At 42.8% G+C, this 17,227-nt stretch overlaps 1 protein-coding gene across 2 annotated transcripts in view; it reads left to right on the forward strand.

Moving 5' to 3' along the window:
- Positions 1-17,227, forward strand: part of LOC106967445 (transmembrane 9 superfamily member 2-like) — an 87,111-nt gene that overhangs the window by 22,098 nt on the left and 47,786 nt on the right. For both annotated transcript variants that reach the window (XM_053201745.1, XM_027054752.2), the window contains exons 6-7: positions 11,079-11,206; positions 16,041-16,152. In XM_053201745.1, coding sequence (XP_053057720.1) covers positions 11,079-11,206; positions 16,041-16,152 — 240 coding nt within the window. The remainder of the gene's footprint in view (positions 1-11,078; positions 11,207-16,040; positions 16,153-17,227) is intronic.

A 17,227-nucleotide genomic window follows, 5' to 3' on the forward strand; every position in this document is an offset into this window, starting at 1 on the left:
CAGAGGTTTTGGGTTGTGGTGTTATCATTTTCATTGACTTCCATATACTTTTTAATTTCCTCTTTAACTGCTTGGTTAGCCCATTCATTCTTTAGTAGGATGTTCTTCAGTCTCCAAGTATTTGTTACCTTTCCAATTTTTTTCTTGTGGTTGATTTCGAGTTTCATGGCGTTGTGGTCTGAAAATAGGCACGGTATGATCTCGATCTTTTTGTGCTTACTTAGGGCTGATTTGGGTCCCAGCATATGGTCTATTCTGGAGAACGTTCCATGTGCACTGGAGAAGAATGTATATTCTGCTGCTTTAGGATGAAATGTTCTGAATATATTTGTTAAGTCGATCTGGTCCAGTGTGTCATTCCAAGCCATTGTTTCCTTGTTGATTTTCTGATTAGATGATCTGTCCATTGCTGTGAGTGGGGTGTTGAAGTCTCCTACTATCATGGTATTGCTATCGATGAGTTTATGTTTGTGATTAATTGATTTATATATTTGGTGCTGCCACATTTGGCGCATAAATGTTTACAATTGTTAGGTCTTCTTGGTGGATAGACCCCTTGATTATGATATAATGCCCTTCTGCATCTCTTGATACAGTCTTTATTTTAACATCTAGATTGTCTGATATAAGTATGGCTACTCCGGCTTTCTTTTGTTGACCATGAGCATGATAGATTGTTCTCCATCCCCTTATTTTCAATCTGATGGTGTCTTTAGGTCTAAAGCGGGTCTCTTGTAAACAGTATATAGATGGGTCTTGTTTTCTTATCCATTCTGTTACCCTATGTCTTTTGATTGGAGCATTTAGTCCATTGATGTTTAGAGTGAGTACTGAAAGACATGAATTTATTGCCATTATGATGCTTGTAGAGTTGGAGTTTCTGGTGGTGTTCTCTGGTCCTTTCTAATCTTTGTTGCCTTTGGTTGGTATGTATGTATGTATGTATGTATGTATTTATTTATTTATTTATTTATATTTTCATCTTTTCTCCCTTCAGAAAGTCCCCCTTAAAATTTCTTGCAGGGCTGGTTTAGTGGTCACAAACTCCTTTGATTTTTGTTTGTCTGGGAAACTTTTTATCTCTCTTTCTATTTTGAATGACAGCCTTGCTGGATAAAGAATTCTTGGCTGCATATTTTCCTGATTCAGCACACTGAATATATCCCGCTGCTCCCTTCTGGCCTGCCAAGTTTCTGTGGATGGGTCTGCTGCAAACCTGATCTGTCTTCCCTTGTAAGTTAAGGACTTTTTTCCCTTGCTGCTTTCATGATTCTCTCCTTGCCTGAGTATTTTGTGAATTTGACTCTGATATGCCTTGTTGATGGTCGGTTTTTGTTGAGTCTAATGGGGGTCCTCTGTGCTTCCCGGATTTTGATGTCTGTGTCTTTCCCCAGGTTAGGAAAGTTTTCCGCTACGATTTGCTCACATAACCCTTCTACCCCTATTTCTCTCTCTTCCTCCTCTGGGGCCCCTGTGATTCTGATGTTCCTTTTTAATGAGCCACTGATTTCTCTAATTCTTAAATCGTGCTCTTTTGCCTTCATCTCCCTCTTTTTTTCTGCTTCGTTATTCTCTATATGTTTGTCCTCTATATTGGTGATTCTCTGTTCTGCCTCATCCGCCCTTGCCGCCATGGCATCCATCCGTGATTGCAGCTCAGTTATAGCATTTTTAATTTCATTCTGGCTATTTTTTACTTCTTTTATCTCTGCAGAAAGGGATTCTAATCTATTTTGGACCCCGGCTTGTATTCTTATCGTGATTCTAAATTCTGGTTCAGACATCTTGCTTGTATCTATGTTGGTTAAATCCCTGGCTGTCGTTTCTTCGTGCTCTTCCTTTTGGGGTGAATTCCTTCGTTTTGTCATTTTGAAGGGAGAAAAGGAATTAATGAGGTAGAAAAATTGAAATTAAAAAATTAAAATTAAAGAAAATATTAAAATTAAAAATTACGCGCGCACACACACACACACACACACACACACATACAAATTGAATAGATGATGCTAGATCCTAGTTGTATTTTGGTCTGGGTGTTGAAAGTGGTTTGACAGATTAGAGAAAATAAAAGGGGGGGAAGAAAAAAAAGGAAATCTTTTGAGAATTTGAAAACGTGAATACACTGAAGTAGACTAAAATGAGATGATGCAGGTAAAATTGAATTTGAAAAAATATACACAAAAGTAAAGAGTAGAGAAAAATTAAAGAAAAATATTTTTAATAAAAATTAAAAATAAATATGAATTTTTTCTTTTTCTGTATTTAAGAAAAAAGAAAAGAAATGAAAAAGAGAAAAAAGATAAAAAAAGAAGAAAGAAATCGTTTGAAAATTTGAAAAAGTGAATACACTGTATTAGACTAAAATAAAATGATGGAAGTAAATAGAATTTGAAAAAGTTTACATAAAAGCGAAAAATATAGCAACAAAAATTAAAGAAAAGTATTTTTAAAAGAAATTGAAAGTAAAAATGAAGTTTTCTCTTTCTGCATTCAAGCAAAAGAAAAGAAAAAAAAGGAAATTGTTTGAAAATTTGAAAAGGTGAATACACTGAAGGCTAAAATAAAATGATGGAAGTAAAATAGAATCTGAAAAAATTTACACAAAAGGAAAAAATATAGTAATAAAAATTAAAGAAAAATATTTTTAATAAAAATTGAAAATAAAAATGCGTTTTTTCTCTTTCTGTATTCAAGAAAAAGAATTGTGAAAGAGAAAGAGAAAAAAGGAAAAAAAAGAAAGAAATATGAATAGATGAACCTAACAGATTAAAGTAGGACTGAAATTGCTTTGTATTCCCTTAGATGTTAGTGTATGTAGCACTTTATAGTCCATAAACTAAGCCGGCAGTGAGACTTGTGTTCTTGAGAGCCAGGTTGGCCCAGGTGGGCGGGGCTCAGTGTAATGGCTCCGCTCTCCACTAGATGGCGCTGCTAGCCTACTGGGGTGGATTGTTGCAGTGCTCGTAGGTGTCTATGCGCATGCACGGGAGCGGTGAAAATGGCGCCACCCAGCCTCCCTGTTTGTTCTCCTGGCTCAGCAATCACGCACCTGTCCTACGTCTTCAGCTCTCGTCCACTCCCCGCTTTTTCACTCTCCGTCACCAGGCCCCAGGCAGTGCCTCTCTCCGAAGTTTTGTCTCAGATGCGGCTGTGTTCCCCGGCCCCTTACTTCCGAAGGACTTCGGCTTTGACCCGTTCCGCCCCTCTGCGGGAGGGTCTCACAGAGCAAAGGCCGAATGAGCAATGGCCGAATGTCGGCTGCACCCAGGAACGTGGGCGGGACCCCGCCGCTGCTGGAGCCCCGAGACTGCGGCCAGGTGCCAGCCCGCCCCAGAAAAAGTCCGCGAGACAGTGTAGCAGCGGCGTCTCGGGGATGATGGAAAATCACAACACACACCTGGCACCAGGCTTCCCCCTCAACGACCCTGTTCCAGCACCAGCGAATGTGGCCGTTTTGCGGGGTCTGCTGGGACCAGGTGGCTTCAACAGTCTCTACCAAATGTCCTTCCAGCAATGGAACCAGTTTTCCCCGTGTGGCCCGAGAACCTCCCGGAGCCCACCCTGCTCCTGGGGATTCGCCCTTCCCACCAGAGCACCGTCAGGTATCGAACTGCAGAGTTGCAGCCTTTGCTTTCCCCTTGTTTATGGTCTTAATGGAATTTAAGCCCTCTCCTTTCTCTTTTCTCCCTTTTTAGCTCAGTCCCTGCGGCTGTTTCCAATTTTCCACTTTCTCTCCAGCTGCTTTTGGGGAGGGGTGCTGTTCCCGTATTCTCCCCCCTTCCCCAGTCTCCGTCCTCTCTCCGCCCGCAAAAGCAGTTCCCTGCCTTTTGCGGCTTCTCGCTCCCCAAATTCACCTCTCCACGCCGCGTACCTGCTGAATTCTGTGGTTCAGGTTGTGCAGATTGTTGTGTTAATCCCCCAATCAGTTTTCTAGGTGTGCAGGATGGTTTAGTGTTGGTCTGGGTATTTCATGGACACGAGATGCACAAAAAACTTCCATGCTCTAACTGATGATACTGTCAACTGTTTCTTTCCAGAGAAGAGGGCAGGTGCTTCCTAAATTTCAGTCATTTTACACCACCTTGGTTATGTTTGCCAGATCTGAGGCACCTGTGTTATTTATCTATTTAAATTAAAAAAATTTTTTTAATGTTTATTTTTTTGAGAGAGAAAGAGAGACAGAGTGCCTGGCTAGCTCAGTTGGTAGAGCATTGAACTTTTAATCTCAAGGTTGTGAGTTCGATCCCCACATTGGTGTAGAGATTACTAAAGATAATTAAACTCAAAAAAATTTAAATAGCGGCACCTGGGTGGCCCAGTCGGCTAGGCATCAGACTTCGGCTCGGGTCATGATCTCATGGCTCATGGGTTCGAGTCCCACGTTGGGCTCTGTGCTGAAAGCTGAAAGCCTGGAGCCTGCTTCGGATTCTGGGTCTCCCTCTCTCTCTGCCCCTCCCCTGCTCATACTCTGTTTCTCTCTAGCCCCATTATTTATCTATCTTTAAAAAAAATGTTTATTTATTGGGACACCTGGGTGGCTTGGTCAGTTGAGTGTCTGACTTCAGCTCAGGTCATGATCGCCTGGTTTGTGAGTTTGAGCCCCCCCTCGGGCTTGTGCTGTCAGAGGGGAGCCCACTTCTGATCCTCTGCCCCACTCTCTCTCTGTGCCTCTCCTTCACACCCGCTTTCTCTTTCAAAAATAAACATGTTTAATTTATTTTGAGAGAGGGAATCCCAAACGGGCTCCATGCTGTCACTGCAGAGCTGAAAGCAGGGGCTGGATCCCACAAACCATGAGATCATGACCTGAACCAAAGTTAAGAGTTGGACACTTAACCACCTGAGCCACCCATGCACCCGCTTCTCCCCCTCACATGCATAGCCTCCCCCAGGATCAATATCACTCACCAGAGTGTGGTACGTTCGTTATAATTGATGAACCTACATTCTTGCACCATTACCACCCAGTTTACGGTAGGGTTCACTCTTGGTTGTACATTTGGTGGGTTTGGACCAATGTGTGATGACATGTGTCCACTGTAACGGTGTCATACCCAGTAGTTTCACTGCCCCACAAATCGCCTGCCTTCTGCTTTCTGCCTATTCCCGGGTAATGGCTGTCTAGCGCCCTCTACTGACGAAACTTCTTTTGGCGCCAGCTTGCAAAGGGAAACTAAAGGGCCTAGATGATTTTCACAGAGACCAAAGGGAATGGATTTGGAGATGAGGGGCAAAAAGACAAGGACTGGCACACTTTATACGCGTGTACTCATCAATACTGTGATGAAAGAGCCCTCTGCGTACCTCCAGAAATCTCTGGGTAGCTCTCTTCTCTCTGGTTTTCTGCCCCACACCATCTAGCCCCTCGGTGTCCCTGGACTGTGAACTTGTTGTCTTCAATTCGGGGAGCCTGCAGGGCGCTGCTTGGGGCCCCTTTCCTTGCACCACAGCCTGGGAACTCTCTCTGGGAAGTAAGCTTGATGCAGTAGCAGGGCTCAGCATATTCGTTGCCTTTCTCTTGGTGATCACTCTCTTAATGTTCTTTGTTGTCTGAGGTTCAAAAACTGTTGTTTTCATATACTTTATTACCCATTTTGGTTTTAGTTGTTTAAAGTGAAAGCGTAAGCGGCGCCTGGGTGGCTCAGTTGGTTACAAGTCCGACTTGGGCTCAGGTCACGATCTCATGGTTCGTGAGTTCGAGCCCCACGTTGGGCTCTGTGCCTACAGCTCGGAGCCTGGAGCCGGCTTCGGATTCTGTGTCTCCCTCTCTCTCCACCCCTCCCCCATTCACACTCTGTAACTTTGTCCTTCCTTTCTTTTTAACTTTTCAGAAACTCTTTGTTTTATTTTCTTCAAAAATTTCAAGTAGTTTCCACATCCAACATGGGGCTTGAACTCACAACCCCAAGATTAAGCGTCCTATGCTCTGACTGAGCCAGCCAGGCACCCCAGAGCCTTTTTGTTTTAGATGTGTCTCTTATATACAATGTATTGTTGAGTTTTGCTCTGTGGTAACTTCTGAAAGCCCCTTTCCTCTTAATAGGTGAGTTAAACACATTTACATTTATGGATATGATACTTGGTCTCAGTTCTGTTGTATTATTTTATGCTTTGTAAATTATTTTTATATCCCACATTTTATTGATCCTAAAACTCTCTTTTCCCATATTTTAACATTTATGAAATTAGGATGTGTCTCTTTCAGATGATGGGTTGTCAAAGTTTAATTGGCAATGTTTTTTCCTAGCAGCACATAAAATAATGATGTTTTATAATTGGTGGCATTTGGGTTCCATGAAGTATGATTAAAAAATTTTTTTGATGTTTATTCATCTTTGAGAGATGGAGAGACAGAGCTTTAGCTGGGGGAGAGGCAGAGAGGGGGGAGGGGCAGAGAGAGAGAGGGAGACAGAATCCAAAGCAGGCTCCAGGTTCTGAGCTGTCAGCACAGAGTCCGATGCGAGGCTCGAACTCACCAACTGTGAGATCATGACCTGAGCCAAAGTCGGATGCCCAACTGACTGAGCCACCAAGATGCCCTGTAGTATGATTTAAGTAGGCTCCATGCCAATATGGAGCCCAATGTGGGGCTTGAACTCACAACCCCGAATCAAGACCTGAGCTGAGATCAAGAATTGGATGCTTAATTGACTGAGCCACCCAGGTGCCCTTGGATTGGTGCCTTTTATCAGTTCTGGAATTCTCAGCCATTGTCAGAACTTTTCTTCTTTCCTTTTCAGACTCCGATTAAACCTAGGTTAAAAGTTTTTATTTTCTCCTCCGTGTCTCTTAACCTCCCTTCTGTATTTTCCATTTTTTTCCTGTGCTGTGTTCTTCTGCCCTATCTTCTGGTCTATAAATTTTCTTCCTCACTTGTTTCTTCTCTTATAAACACAAACATTGAGTGCACTTGTGATAAGCACTGGGTGTTGTATGTAAGTGATGAATTACTAAGTTATTTCATCCATAAACAAACCTCAAAAATACTGAAAAAAAATAAACATAGGCATTGATTTTTTTTTTTTGAGAGACAGGGAGTGCAAGTGAGTGAGGGGCAGAGGGAGAGAGAGAGAGAAGCGGGGCTCATCCGAAGCAGGGTTTGTGTTTGCCCTAAGCGGGGCTTGTGCTCACCTGAACATAGGGATTGAATTTTTTTAAAACATTTTTTTTTCAACGTTTTTTATTTATTTTTGGGACAGAGAGAGACAGAGCATGAACGGGGGAGGGGCAGAGAGAGGGAGACACAGAATCGGAAACAGGCTCCAGGCTCCGAGCCATCAGCCCAGAGCCTGACGCGGGGCTCGAACTCACGGACCGCGAGATCGTGACCTAGCTGAAGACGGACGCTCAACCGACTGCGCCACCCAGGCGCCCCAGGGATTGAATTTTTAATTTCAGTAATCATCTCTCTCATTTCCGCAAAAATTTTTAAGTTTTTATTTATGTATTTATTTTGAGAGAGAGAGAGAGTGTGCATGCAAGCAGGGGAGGGGCAGAGAGAGAGGGAGATAGTATCTCAAGGAGGCTCCTCACGGTCGGCGTGGAGCCCTACATGGGGCCTCCCATGAACCCTGAGATCATGACCTGAGCCAAAGTCAGACATGTAACCAACTGAGCTACCCTGGCTGAGCTGTCAGCACAGAGCCTGACGAGGGGTTCGAGATCATGACCTGAGCTGAAGTCAGAAGGCTCAACAGACTCACCCACCCAGGTGCCCCAACATACACATTGTTCTCAACAATTGTTTGTGGAGTTTCTTTGAGCCCTGGGGTCAAAGTACTTTCCTCCAGAGAGGATTTTCATTGACTTCTTCCAGGGGTTTTTGGGAAATACCAGTCTGGGGCCGCCTGAAAGCAAATTCACGACTTGACTTTCCTGGGGCCACTTCGGTGATGGGACTCCAAACTGCATATATATGTTAGGGCCGGCCTGTGGCCACAACTGTTCAAGGACAGTTCCCCCACAGCCTTTTCTGTTTAGCACCAAGGCCATCTTCCCTGTAGTCCTTTGGGGGAGGAGAAAAAGCTTGCTTCCTGTTCGTCTTTACCCTAAGGGTATTGGTTTTGAGCGGGGTGGGTGGTCTCAGAGCCTTCTTGCCTGGGAGGGCCCTCCTCGAGTTCTCTGCTCTTTATTCCAGGAGGCTACCCAAACTGTCTTTCCAAGTTTGCCCAGCTCAGATGTCCCCAGGACAAGAGCACCATCCATGCTCCCTCACGGAGGTTACCTCTCTGGCTTCCTGCTTTAGAATTCGACATGGCAGTTCTTTACTTTCTTGTCAGCTCACGTTTTGTTTTTTTTTTTAATTTAAAAGACTTTACTTTGGGGGCTCCTGGGTGGCTCAGTCAGTTAAGCATCCGACTTTGGCTCAGGTCATGATCTCACCGTTCACCAGTTCGCGCCCCGCATTAGGTGAGCTGGAGTCCCACTTCTCTCTCTCTCTCCCTCCCCCTTCCTCTCTGCCCCCATGGGATTCTCTCTCTCTCTCTGCCCTCCTTCACTTTGCCCTCTCTTTCTCTCAAAAAAAAAAAAATTCATTTCCTGTTATGTGAAAAGAAAGAAAAAGAAAACTAAGGCGAATAAAGACTGACCTACAGAGGATTATATGGGGCAAAATCTGAATTGCATCCCAATGGTTTTTGATCCAAATTCTCGTCTCTTTGCAATATACCAAACTACCTCTTGCATTTTTTGACCCCCTGTAGGATATTAGCTCTTAGGACACAGTTAAGAAGTGCCTGGCACATAGTAGATGTTCAAAAATATTTTGCTGAATGGACGAATGGATGAATGAAGCAAAGTTCCCAGCCTTGTGATCTGCTGGGGAACACAGTTGACTAGGGGATGTAAACGTGTGAATACACTGACTACAATTTGATGTGGTCAGTGACTGGCATACGAGCCCAGTGCTATGAGAGCACAGCATAAAGAATTCTTTGTGGTCATTTACCTGGTTAGACGTAGAGGCTGTGGCGGCAGATGAGGCTGGAGAGAGACGCAGGATCCAGATCCTTAAGGGCCTTGTTACCACTTTACCCATCACATTGCACCCTTTTGTGTCCCAGAGTGGTGGAGATGCTGTTCCTGGGGTGACTTAATCCTCACAGCACCCATTAAGATAAGTGCTGTTATTGGGCGCCTGGGTGGTTCAGTCAGCTAAGTGTTCCGCTCTTCATTTGGGCTCAGGTCATGATCTCATGGTCCATGAGATTGAGCCCTGCGCTGAGTGCAGAGCCTGCTTGGGATTCTCTCACTCTCCCCCCTCTCTCTCTGCCCCTCCCCCACTCACTCTCTATCTCTAAAATAAAATTAAAAAGGTAAGTACTGTTACGATTTCTGCGTCATAGGTGTAGAAACCGAGACACCGAGGGGTTAAGCGACTTGGTCACACAGGCTAGCGGATGCCGTACCTGAGCTTTCCACCTTAGGCGGTTTGACTGTGGAGTCCACATCCTTAACCACTGTGCTGTGCTGCTTGTGCCGCTTCTGTTAGTACAGACCATGAACATCCAATACCGATACATGATATCCCTCCATCCTAGTGCATGCAAATCTGCTAGCTGCATTTTATTGCTCTATATGGTTGTTCCATATTTCATTTCACTGTCCTGATGGTCTTGTTTTCCAGTTTCTAGTTCTTTGCGATAATGGACAGCATTGCCGTGAGCAGTACTTACTCTCCACCCCAAGCTGATTGTGATACTCCCCCACAGGGGCACTCTTTTTTTTTTTTAATATTTTTAAAAGTTTATTCATTTATGTTGAGAGAGAGAGAGAGAGAGAGCACAAGCAGGGGAGGGGCAGAGAGAAGGAGAGACAGAATCCCAAGCAGGCTTTGCGCCATCAGCACAGAGTCCGATGCGGGGCTCGAACCCACGAACTGTGAGATCATGACCTGAGCCAAGATCAAGAGTCAGACGCTCAACGGTCTGAGCCACCCAGTCGCCCAGACCCAGTAGGATCACTCTTACCCTCTATCATCACTGTACTAAAGGATCTCTAAAGTTCCTTCAGGCCCGTCACTCAGTTCTAGGATTTGCAGAGCCATGATTCTTAATCTAGGAGTTCTGCGTGTTGCAGATTACTCAATATGGTTATTGACAAGGTTCATTTGGACTCATTTTCTGAAGATTGAAGGGCCTGGGTGATGTAACAGCTAGTATTTATTCAAGGCTTCCTATGCTAAGCACTTCACTAAGTACTTTACATACATGATTCTATGTAGTCCTCAACAGTTCTATGAGCCATCTTATTTTTTTAATTAAAAAAAAATTTTTAAGTCATCTCTATACCCATCATGGGGCTCAAATTCATGATCCTGAAATCAGGAGTCACATACTGTACCGACTGAGCCAGCCAGGTGTCCCTATTGTCCCCGTTTTTAAAAAGAGGAGGGGTGCCTGGGGAGCTCAGTCTGTTGAATATCCGACTCTTGATTTCGGCTCAGGTTATGATCCCACAGTTTGTGGGATCAAGTCCTGCATGGGGCTCTGTGCTGACAGCATGGAGCCTGCTTGGGTGTCTCTCCTCCTCTCTCTGCCAGTCCACTGCATGGGCACACTCTCTCTCTCTCAAAATAAATAAACATTAAAAAAATTCTTAAAAAAATAAAAAGAGGAAACTGAGGGTCCCAGAGGTTAAAGGACTTGTTTATGGTCATGTAGCTAGTAACCAGCTGTTTGATTGCAAAGCTCATATTGCCAAGCCCTTCGTTTGCTAGGGCTGCTCTAAAAACACACTACAAAATTGGGAGCTCAAACCAACAGAAATTCATTGTCTCACAGTTCTGGAGACTAGAAGTTCAAGATCAAGGCGTCAGCAGCGTTGGTTCCTTCCGAAGGTTCTGAGGGAGAACTGGTGGTTGCCAGAGGGGAGGGGTTGGGGGATGGGCAAAAATAAATGAAGGGGATTACGAGGTACAAGCTTCCAGGTATAAAAAAAAAAAGTAAGTTATGGAGATGAAAAACAGAGAGAATATAGTCAATAATATTATAGTGTATCTCATTTTTATTCCATGGCCAGATTTTATTTTTTTTAAAGAAAAGTTCAAGCTTCTTTAAAATTTCTTTATCTTTTTGCAGCCTGAATTCAACAAAAGTAATGTTTACTTCCTCTTCAACCACGTTGATATTACTATTGCATACCACAAGGACAGTGGAAGAAATGGGGGTTTTGCGAGATTGGTTTCTGCTAGACTTGAGCCCCAAAGGTAATTAGAGAATATCTTTTTTAATTAGCTCCATTAATTTAAAAATTAATTCAGAATATGGAAGTTCTCAACTAGAATTCTCATTTTTAGGATACATGTGTGATGTCACCTCAGACATACAATTTGAAAAATCAAATAGGCAATTTATTCCCTTCTGCCTGACGTTAGCGTTTGAATACCATGTAATGTGAGAAAGAATTGACAGATCTGGAAGGGAATAGACCTACTGAGGGCATCCTTACTCTCTTCTTTACTTGCTGCCCTATGATAAAGAGCTTAGATTTCAATTTGTGCTTCTTCAGAGGACAGGTCTCTTACTGGAGTCTATTAGGCAGGTATCACCTGAGTACAAGGAAGACTCTACTAACAATTAGAGTTCTCTAACTCTAATTAAATAAGCAATCCCAAGAATTAATGAGTACTGTATCCCTGGATGTTACAGAAAGAGCCTGGATGACCCAGGTGTTGGAGAGTTCATAAGTAGGCATCCAGCACAGTGTCTGGTCCCTAGTACGTAAGTGCTCAATGAATTAATTGTAAAGGACATTGGGTAACAGACTCGACAGGCGACCTTTAATGTTCCAACTCTAAGATCCTATAGGATAAATTAGTTAGTACCCTTCCATTAAGACAGGTAGAGAGGGGAATATGGCACACAATGTATAAAATCATGGTCCATTATGGGAAAAATATACAAAACCTGAAATATTAAGATGAGGAAGTTGTCCCTTGAAACTTCCGTGAAGTATATTAAAGGAGGCACATGTGGTATAATTTTTTGAACACGGAGCAAGGAATTAGGAAATTTGGATTTTTAGTCTCATCTGTCCTGGTTCCATTTTGGAAGTGAACCCTAAGTTTGTAGAAATGAGTCAGACTTCATTATTTTTAAGGCTACTACCCTATCTTACTTTAGCCACGGCTGTTCCATCTGTCACAGATGATGCTCAAAGAGAAAGAATAGAGAATGTATCGTGCCAAGCTTTTGACCATGGGTAGGTTAACTTGATCTGTCATAGGCTTAATTTCCTCATCTGTGAAAGGACAGGGCTGAATTAGGAGTTTTTCACATGGCCCCTGATGTATCAAACCCTGGAAATTTTTATTGACGTGTATTTTCCTGGGGAAAAGGATCAGGGCGTATTTTTTGAAAAATAGGGAATAAACATAGCTACCCAGAGAGGCCAGGAAATACTCATCATTGTCAAGGGCAATCACCAGTGCTTTTTTTGTGTGTATGTCACTTCTGATATCTGGCAACAGAATTTTAGGACAATGGACTGTGAGGTCTATCTCAGGATGGCTGCTCATATTCAACGTCATTAGGTAGTAAACATATAAAGTATGATCATCCAGGAAGAAGCTAGTCTCATCAGCTATATGAAAATCAAACTTAAGGCTTTACAGTTATACCTCATATTCTTAGACTCAGAGTAAAAAGCCAAGAAAATGGTTTTTTAGAGTAGCATGTATCTAGTCATTGTAAAGGTCATTTTTGTGGGCCTCTTGAGAACGAGGACTGTGTTATAATTAATTTTTTTTTTTTTAGAATTAGACAATCTGTTCAAGGCCATAGCAGTGAGTTAGGCCTAATGGTGTTCTAAGCCTACCATCTTGTGTTGTCTTTTAGGTACTATACCCAGCTAATTTGCCTGATGGTTACCATGGTTGATCGTTCCTTTTTCCTAGAATCACTTGCTTAATTTGGCTTTGAGAATACCATACTTCACTGATTTTCTCCTGTCTCACTAGTTGCTTATCAGTCGTCTCCTCATTTCTCCAACATCTCAATATTGGAGGGTCCCGGGACTGAGTCTTTGAACTTGTTTTCTTCTTTATATATACTTACACATTGGCAATCTTACCCTGTCTCCTGGTGTTAGAGCCCACATTGACTCTTTGATCTGTAGACTTGTATATGCAGCTGTCTACTTGACATGTTCATTTGGATGTCTAGTGGGCACTTCAAATTTAACACGGCCAGAAATGAACTTCTAATCTTTCCTCCAACCTGTTTTTCCTAGTGTCTTCTCCGTCTCAGTAAATGGCAACTACATCCTTCCAGTTTCTCAGGCCCCCAAACTATGGCCACACCCTTGACTCCTCTTTATTATTCTTCATTCATACCCTGTATCCATGCCAACCTTTGGCAGATAACGTGGCTCTCTTCTTAAAATATATTCAGGATCCACCACCAGTTCTCATCACCTCCACCACTATCATCTGGTCCAAGACATCATTATATCTCAAGTGAATTAGGGCAAAACCCTCGCTGGTCTCCTTGGTGCCACCCTTGACTTCCAGCAGTCTCTTCTCAATACAGCTTGCAGAGTATTCCTTTTGAAATGTCAGCTCATGTCAACCTGCTCAGAATCTTCCAGTGACTTCCCATCTCACTTAGAGTAAAAGCCAGTTTTGAAAATGGCCTACAAGGCCTTATACAGACCACACGCAAGGCCAGTGGTTTAAAATAGGGCTTTTACATTGATTAGAGATCTTTTTTTTTAATATGAAATTTGTTGTCAAATTGGTTTCCATACAACACCCAGTGCTCATCCCCACAGGTGCCCTTCTCCATGCCCATCACCCACTTTTCCCTCCCTCCCCCCCCATCAACCCTCAGTTTATTCTCCGTTTTCAAGAGTCTCTTATGGTTTGGCTCCCTCCCTCTCTAACTATTTTTTCCCCTTTCCCTCCTCCATGGTCTCCTGTCTTTCTCAGGATCCACATAAGAGTGAAACATATGGTATCTGTCTTTCTCTGACTTATTTCACTCAGCATAACACTCTCCAGTTCCATCCACGTTGCTACAAAAGGCCAGATTTCATTCTTTCTCATTGCCGAGTAGCATTCCATTGTGTATATAAACCACATCTCCTTTATCCATTCATCAGTTGATGGACATTTAGGCTCTTTCCATAATTTGACTATTGTTGAAAGTGCTGCTGTAAACATCGGGGTCCATGTGCCCCTATGCATCAGCACTCCTGGATCCCTTGGGTAAATTCCTAGCAGTGCTGTTGCTGGGTCATAGGGTAGATCTACTTTTAATTTTTTGAAGAACCTCCACCCTGTTTTCCAGAGCGGCTGCACCAGTTTGCATTCCCATGATTAGAGATCCTAATACAATTTTTGCCGCATAATCTCATTGATGTGAAATGCAGATATTTCATGTGCTGGGTTCAAGGCCCAGACTTAAACAGGGAACCTTGGTATGCATTATCGTGCAGTCATTGAATTTTTTTCTGTAGATGTTGTTTGTTGGTAGCCTTAACAATGATCATTTTTAAAATTCATAGCTGTTTCACAATACAATTTGGCTTTCAATGAATTCACCCTCCAAATACTTAGTAAGGACATATCATATGTCAGACACTAGGGTGACAAAAAATGAATGGGAAGAGGTGCACGTGAATGGCATCCGCAATTGTGAGTGAATGGCGTTATTGCACGTGTACTTGTAGAAATAACAGTCCCACAAGGATTGCGTATTATTCTTTAAACAGAAGCCAAGGGATAAATTGTATGTTGAGCAAATAATTCAAAAGGGAAGCATCACTGCTTCTCCTTTTGATTTTTCCATCTCCCCTTTATTCTTCTTTTATTTTTTGCATGATATTGCAGTCTCTTTATTCCTTTTTCTTAAAGATTTTATTTTTAAGTAATCTTTACACCCAATATGGGCCTCGAATTTACAACCCGGAGATCCAGAATCACGTACTCTACCGACTGAGCCAGCCAGGTGCCCCATGAGAAGGTTCTTAGCGACACATTTTCTCTTGCTATCTGAAAGTAGAGCGTTCCTCTGAAAGCTTTTGGAAGTCGAAATGTCAAAAGCGAAGAAGCAATTGCCATTCATTTATACGGAAAATTTTGTGAGCATTTCCAGACTTCCCAAATCCCCTTTCTTAGGCTTTTCTGATACCTTAAGGCACATCTTGCTAATGGATGCACAAAATAAGCCAAGATAAAGCGCAGATGCTCACACAGTTCAGAGCTCTGGGTGCTTGATGTCGAAATGTCGAGTGTAGTTACCCAGGAAGGAGCTGGGCGGCGCCACTCTCGCTACTGGGTGGGAGGGGACTGCCTCTCTAATGGCTCCCTGCAACACCAACACTGAATGCTCTTTTTGATTTTTCAGAAAAGTGAAAATCCTCTTCGGATTTCTTTCACTTAGTGAAAACAGGTACTAATGGAGGTCTTTCGTAGAAGCGAAGTGGCATAAAGTGAGCTTTGGAAAAGCAGGGGATACCTGTTTGATGTGCCGGGCAGTATATTGACTCTTATTTGAGTGTTAGGGACATTTAGAAACAAGGCTATTTTTTTTTTTTTTAAGTAGGCTTCATGCCCAGCAGGCTTGAACTCATGCCCCTGAGATCAAGACCTGAGCTGAGATCAAGAGTCAGACGCTTAAGCAACTGAGCCACCCTGGTGCCCCAAAACAAAAGTATTTAAAATCATAAAGTTTTGGGGTGCCTGGGTGACTCAGTCGGTTAAGCGTCCAGCTTCAGCTCAGGTCATGATCTCACACTCCGTGAGTTCGAGCCCCGCGTCAGACTCTGTGCTTAGCAGCTCAGAGCCCGGAGCCTGCTTCGGATTCTGTGTCTCCCTCTCTCTCTGCCCCTCCCCTGCTCATGCTCTGTCTCTCTCTGTCTCAAAAATAAATAAAAAACATTAAAAAAATAAAATCATAAAGTTTTAAATACTAATTATAATGAAAGGCAAATTTTTTCAACCTGCTACTGTTACATTCCTGAATAGCCATGAATCGGAAATTTACAACGGTAGTTTGGTATAAAAATTACTTTCTCTTCCTTCCCCCCTTCTTTCTTAGCTATAAGCATTCAGGTGAAGGCCGCCTAGCCTGTAATGGACCCCCTATGGAAATTCCTGAAGAACATACAGAGAAGTTTAATGTAACCTACACTTACTCTGTGCAATTTGAAGTAAGTATTCCACGCCATCATCTTACTTTTGTTCCAAATCAGGTACATAACTATCATATACTTCATTAATATTAAAGCCTTAATTTTGATCATCAGGGTTGTATAACCCAGCCAAAAGCCCGAGAGAGTAGGTAAGTTCTTTACATGCAAACCGTTCAGAGGACCATCCTTAAAGGAATGTCTGTATTAAATCTACCACATTTCAGGTACCGTGCCAGGTAATTTACTTTCTCCTACTTCCTCAGAGGTTTGAAGGAAGTACGTGGGAAACCGGAGAGGTGTTGCCTGGGCTTGGCAGGTTGCTTGAGTGGGACCTGAAAGGAAGAGAATGTTGTGGAAGAGACAGAGGATAGGATATGTAGTGAGAAGAGCATCCATATTGGGCTCAGACCGACCTGTGGTTCAAATTGAGGCTTGGCCACTTACTGGCCGCGTGAGCTTAGGTAAGTCGTGGGATCTCAGGCTCGATTTCTTCTCTGGTCATTTGTTCCTCGTTTTCAGAATATATAAAGACCTTAGCATTGCACAGAATAGGTCCTCAACATATGGCATTCGTTATTGTTTCTACACATTTAATTCTTCTTTTGTAAGTAGCTATTTTTATGAAGTGGTGTGTATCTTCAGTGGCTAGAGAGACGTACAGACTGACTATTAACAGTCTGGTGAATAATCTAACAGCTCTCTGATGCCCGTGTTTCCCAAAGGTTTTTCTGGAAACTGGTTGCTTCACATTTTATTTATTTTTGCTTTATCTTTTCTTTTCTTCGTATTTATTTTAAATTCATTTATTTTGACAGAGAGAGGGAGGGGCAGAATCCCAAGCAGGCTCAGCAAGGCTCGGCGTGGCCTCGAACTCACGATCTGTGAGATCACGACCGGAGCCAAGATCAAGAGTCAGACACTCAACCGACTGAGTCACCCAGGCGCCCCTTATTTTTGCTTTGTGTTTTAAAGGGTGTTAGGTGAGAAAAGGGTCCTGCGATGAGGTTACTTTGGAGAATGCTAGGTCAAGCAATGTTAAAACAATGCATTGAGAGTATTCATTATGTTAAAAAAACACTGAATTTTCAAAAGA

This window comes from Acinonyx jubatus, chromosome X (assembly GCF_027475565.1).
Source record: "Acinonyx jubatus isolate Ajub_Pintada_27869175 chromosome X, VMU_Ajub_asm_v1.0, whole genome shotgun sequence".
Taxonomy (NCBI): domain Eukaryota; kingdom Metazoa; phylum Chordata; class Mammalia; order Carnivora; family Felidae; genus Acinonyx; species Acinonyx jubatus.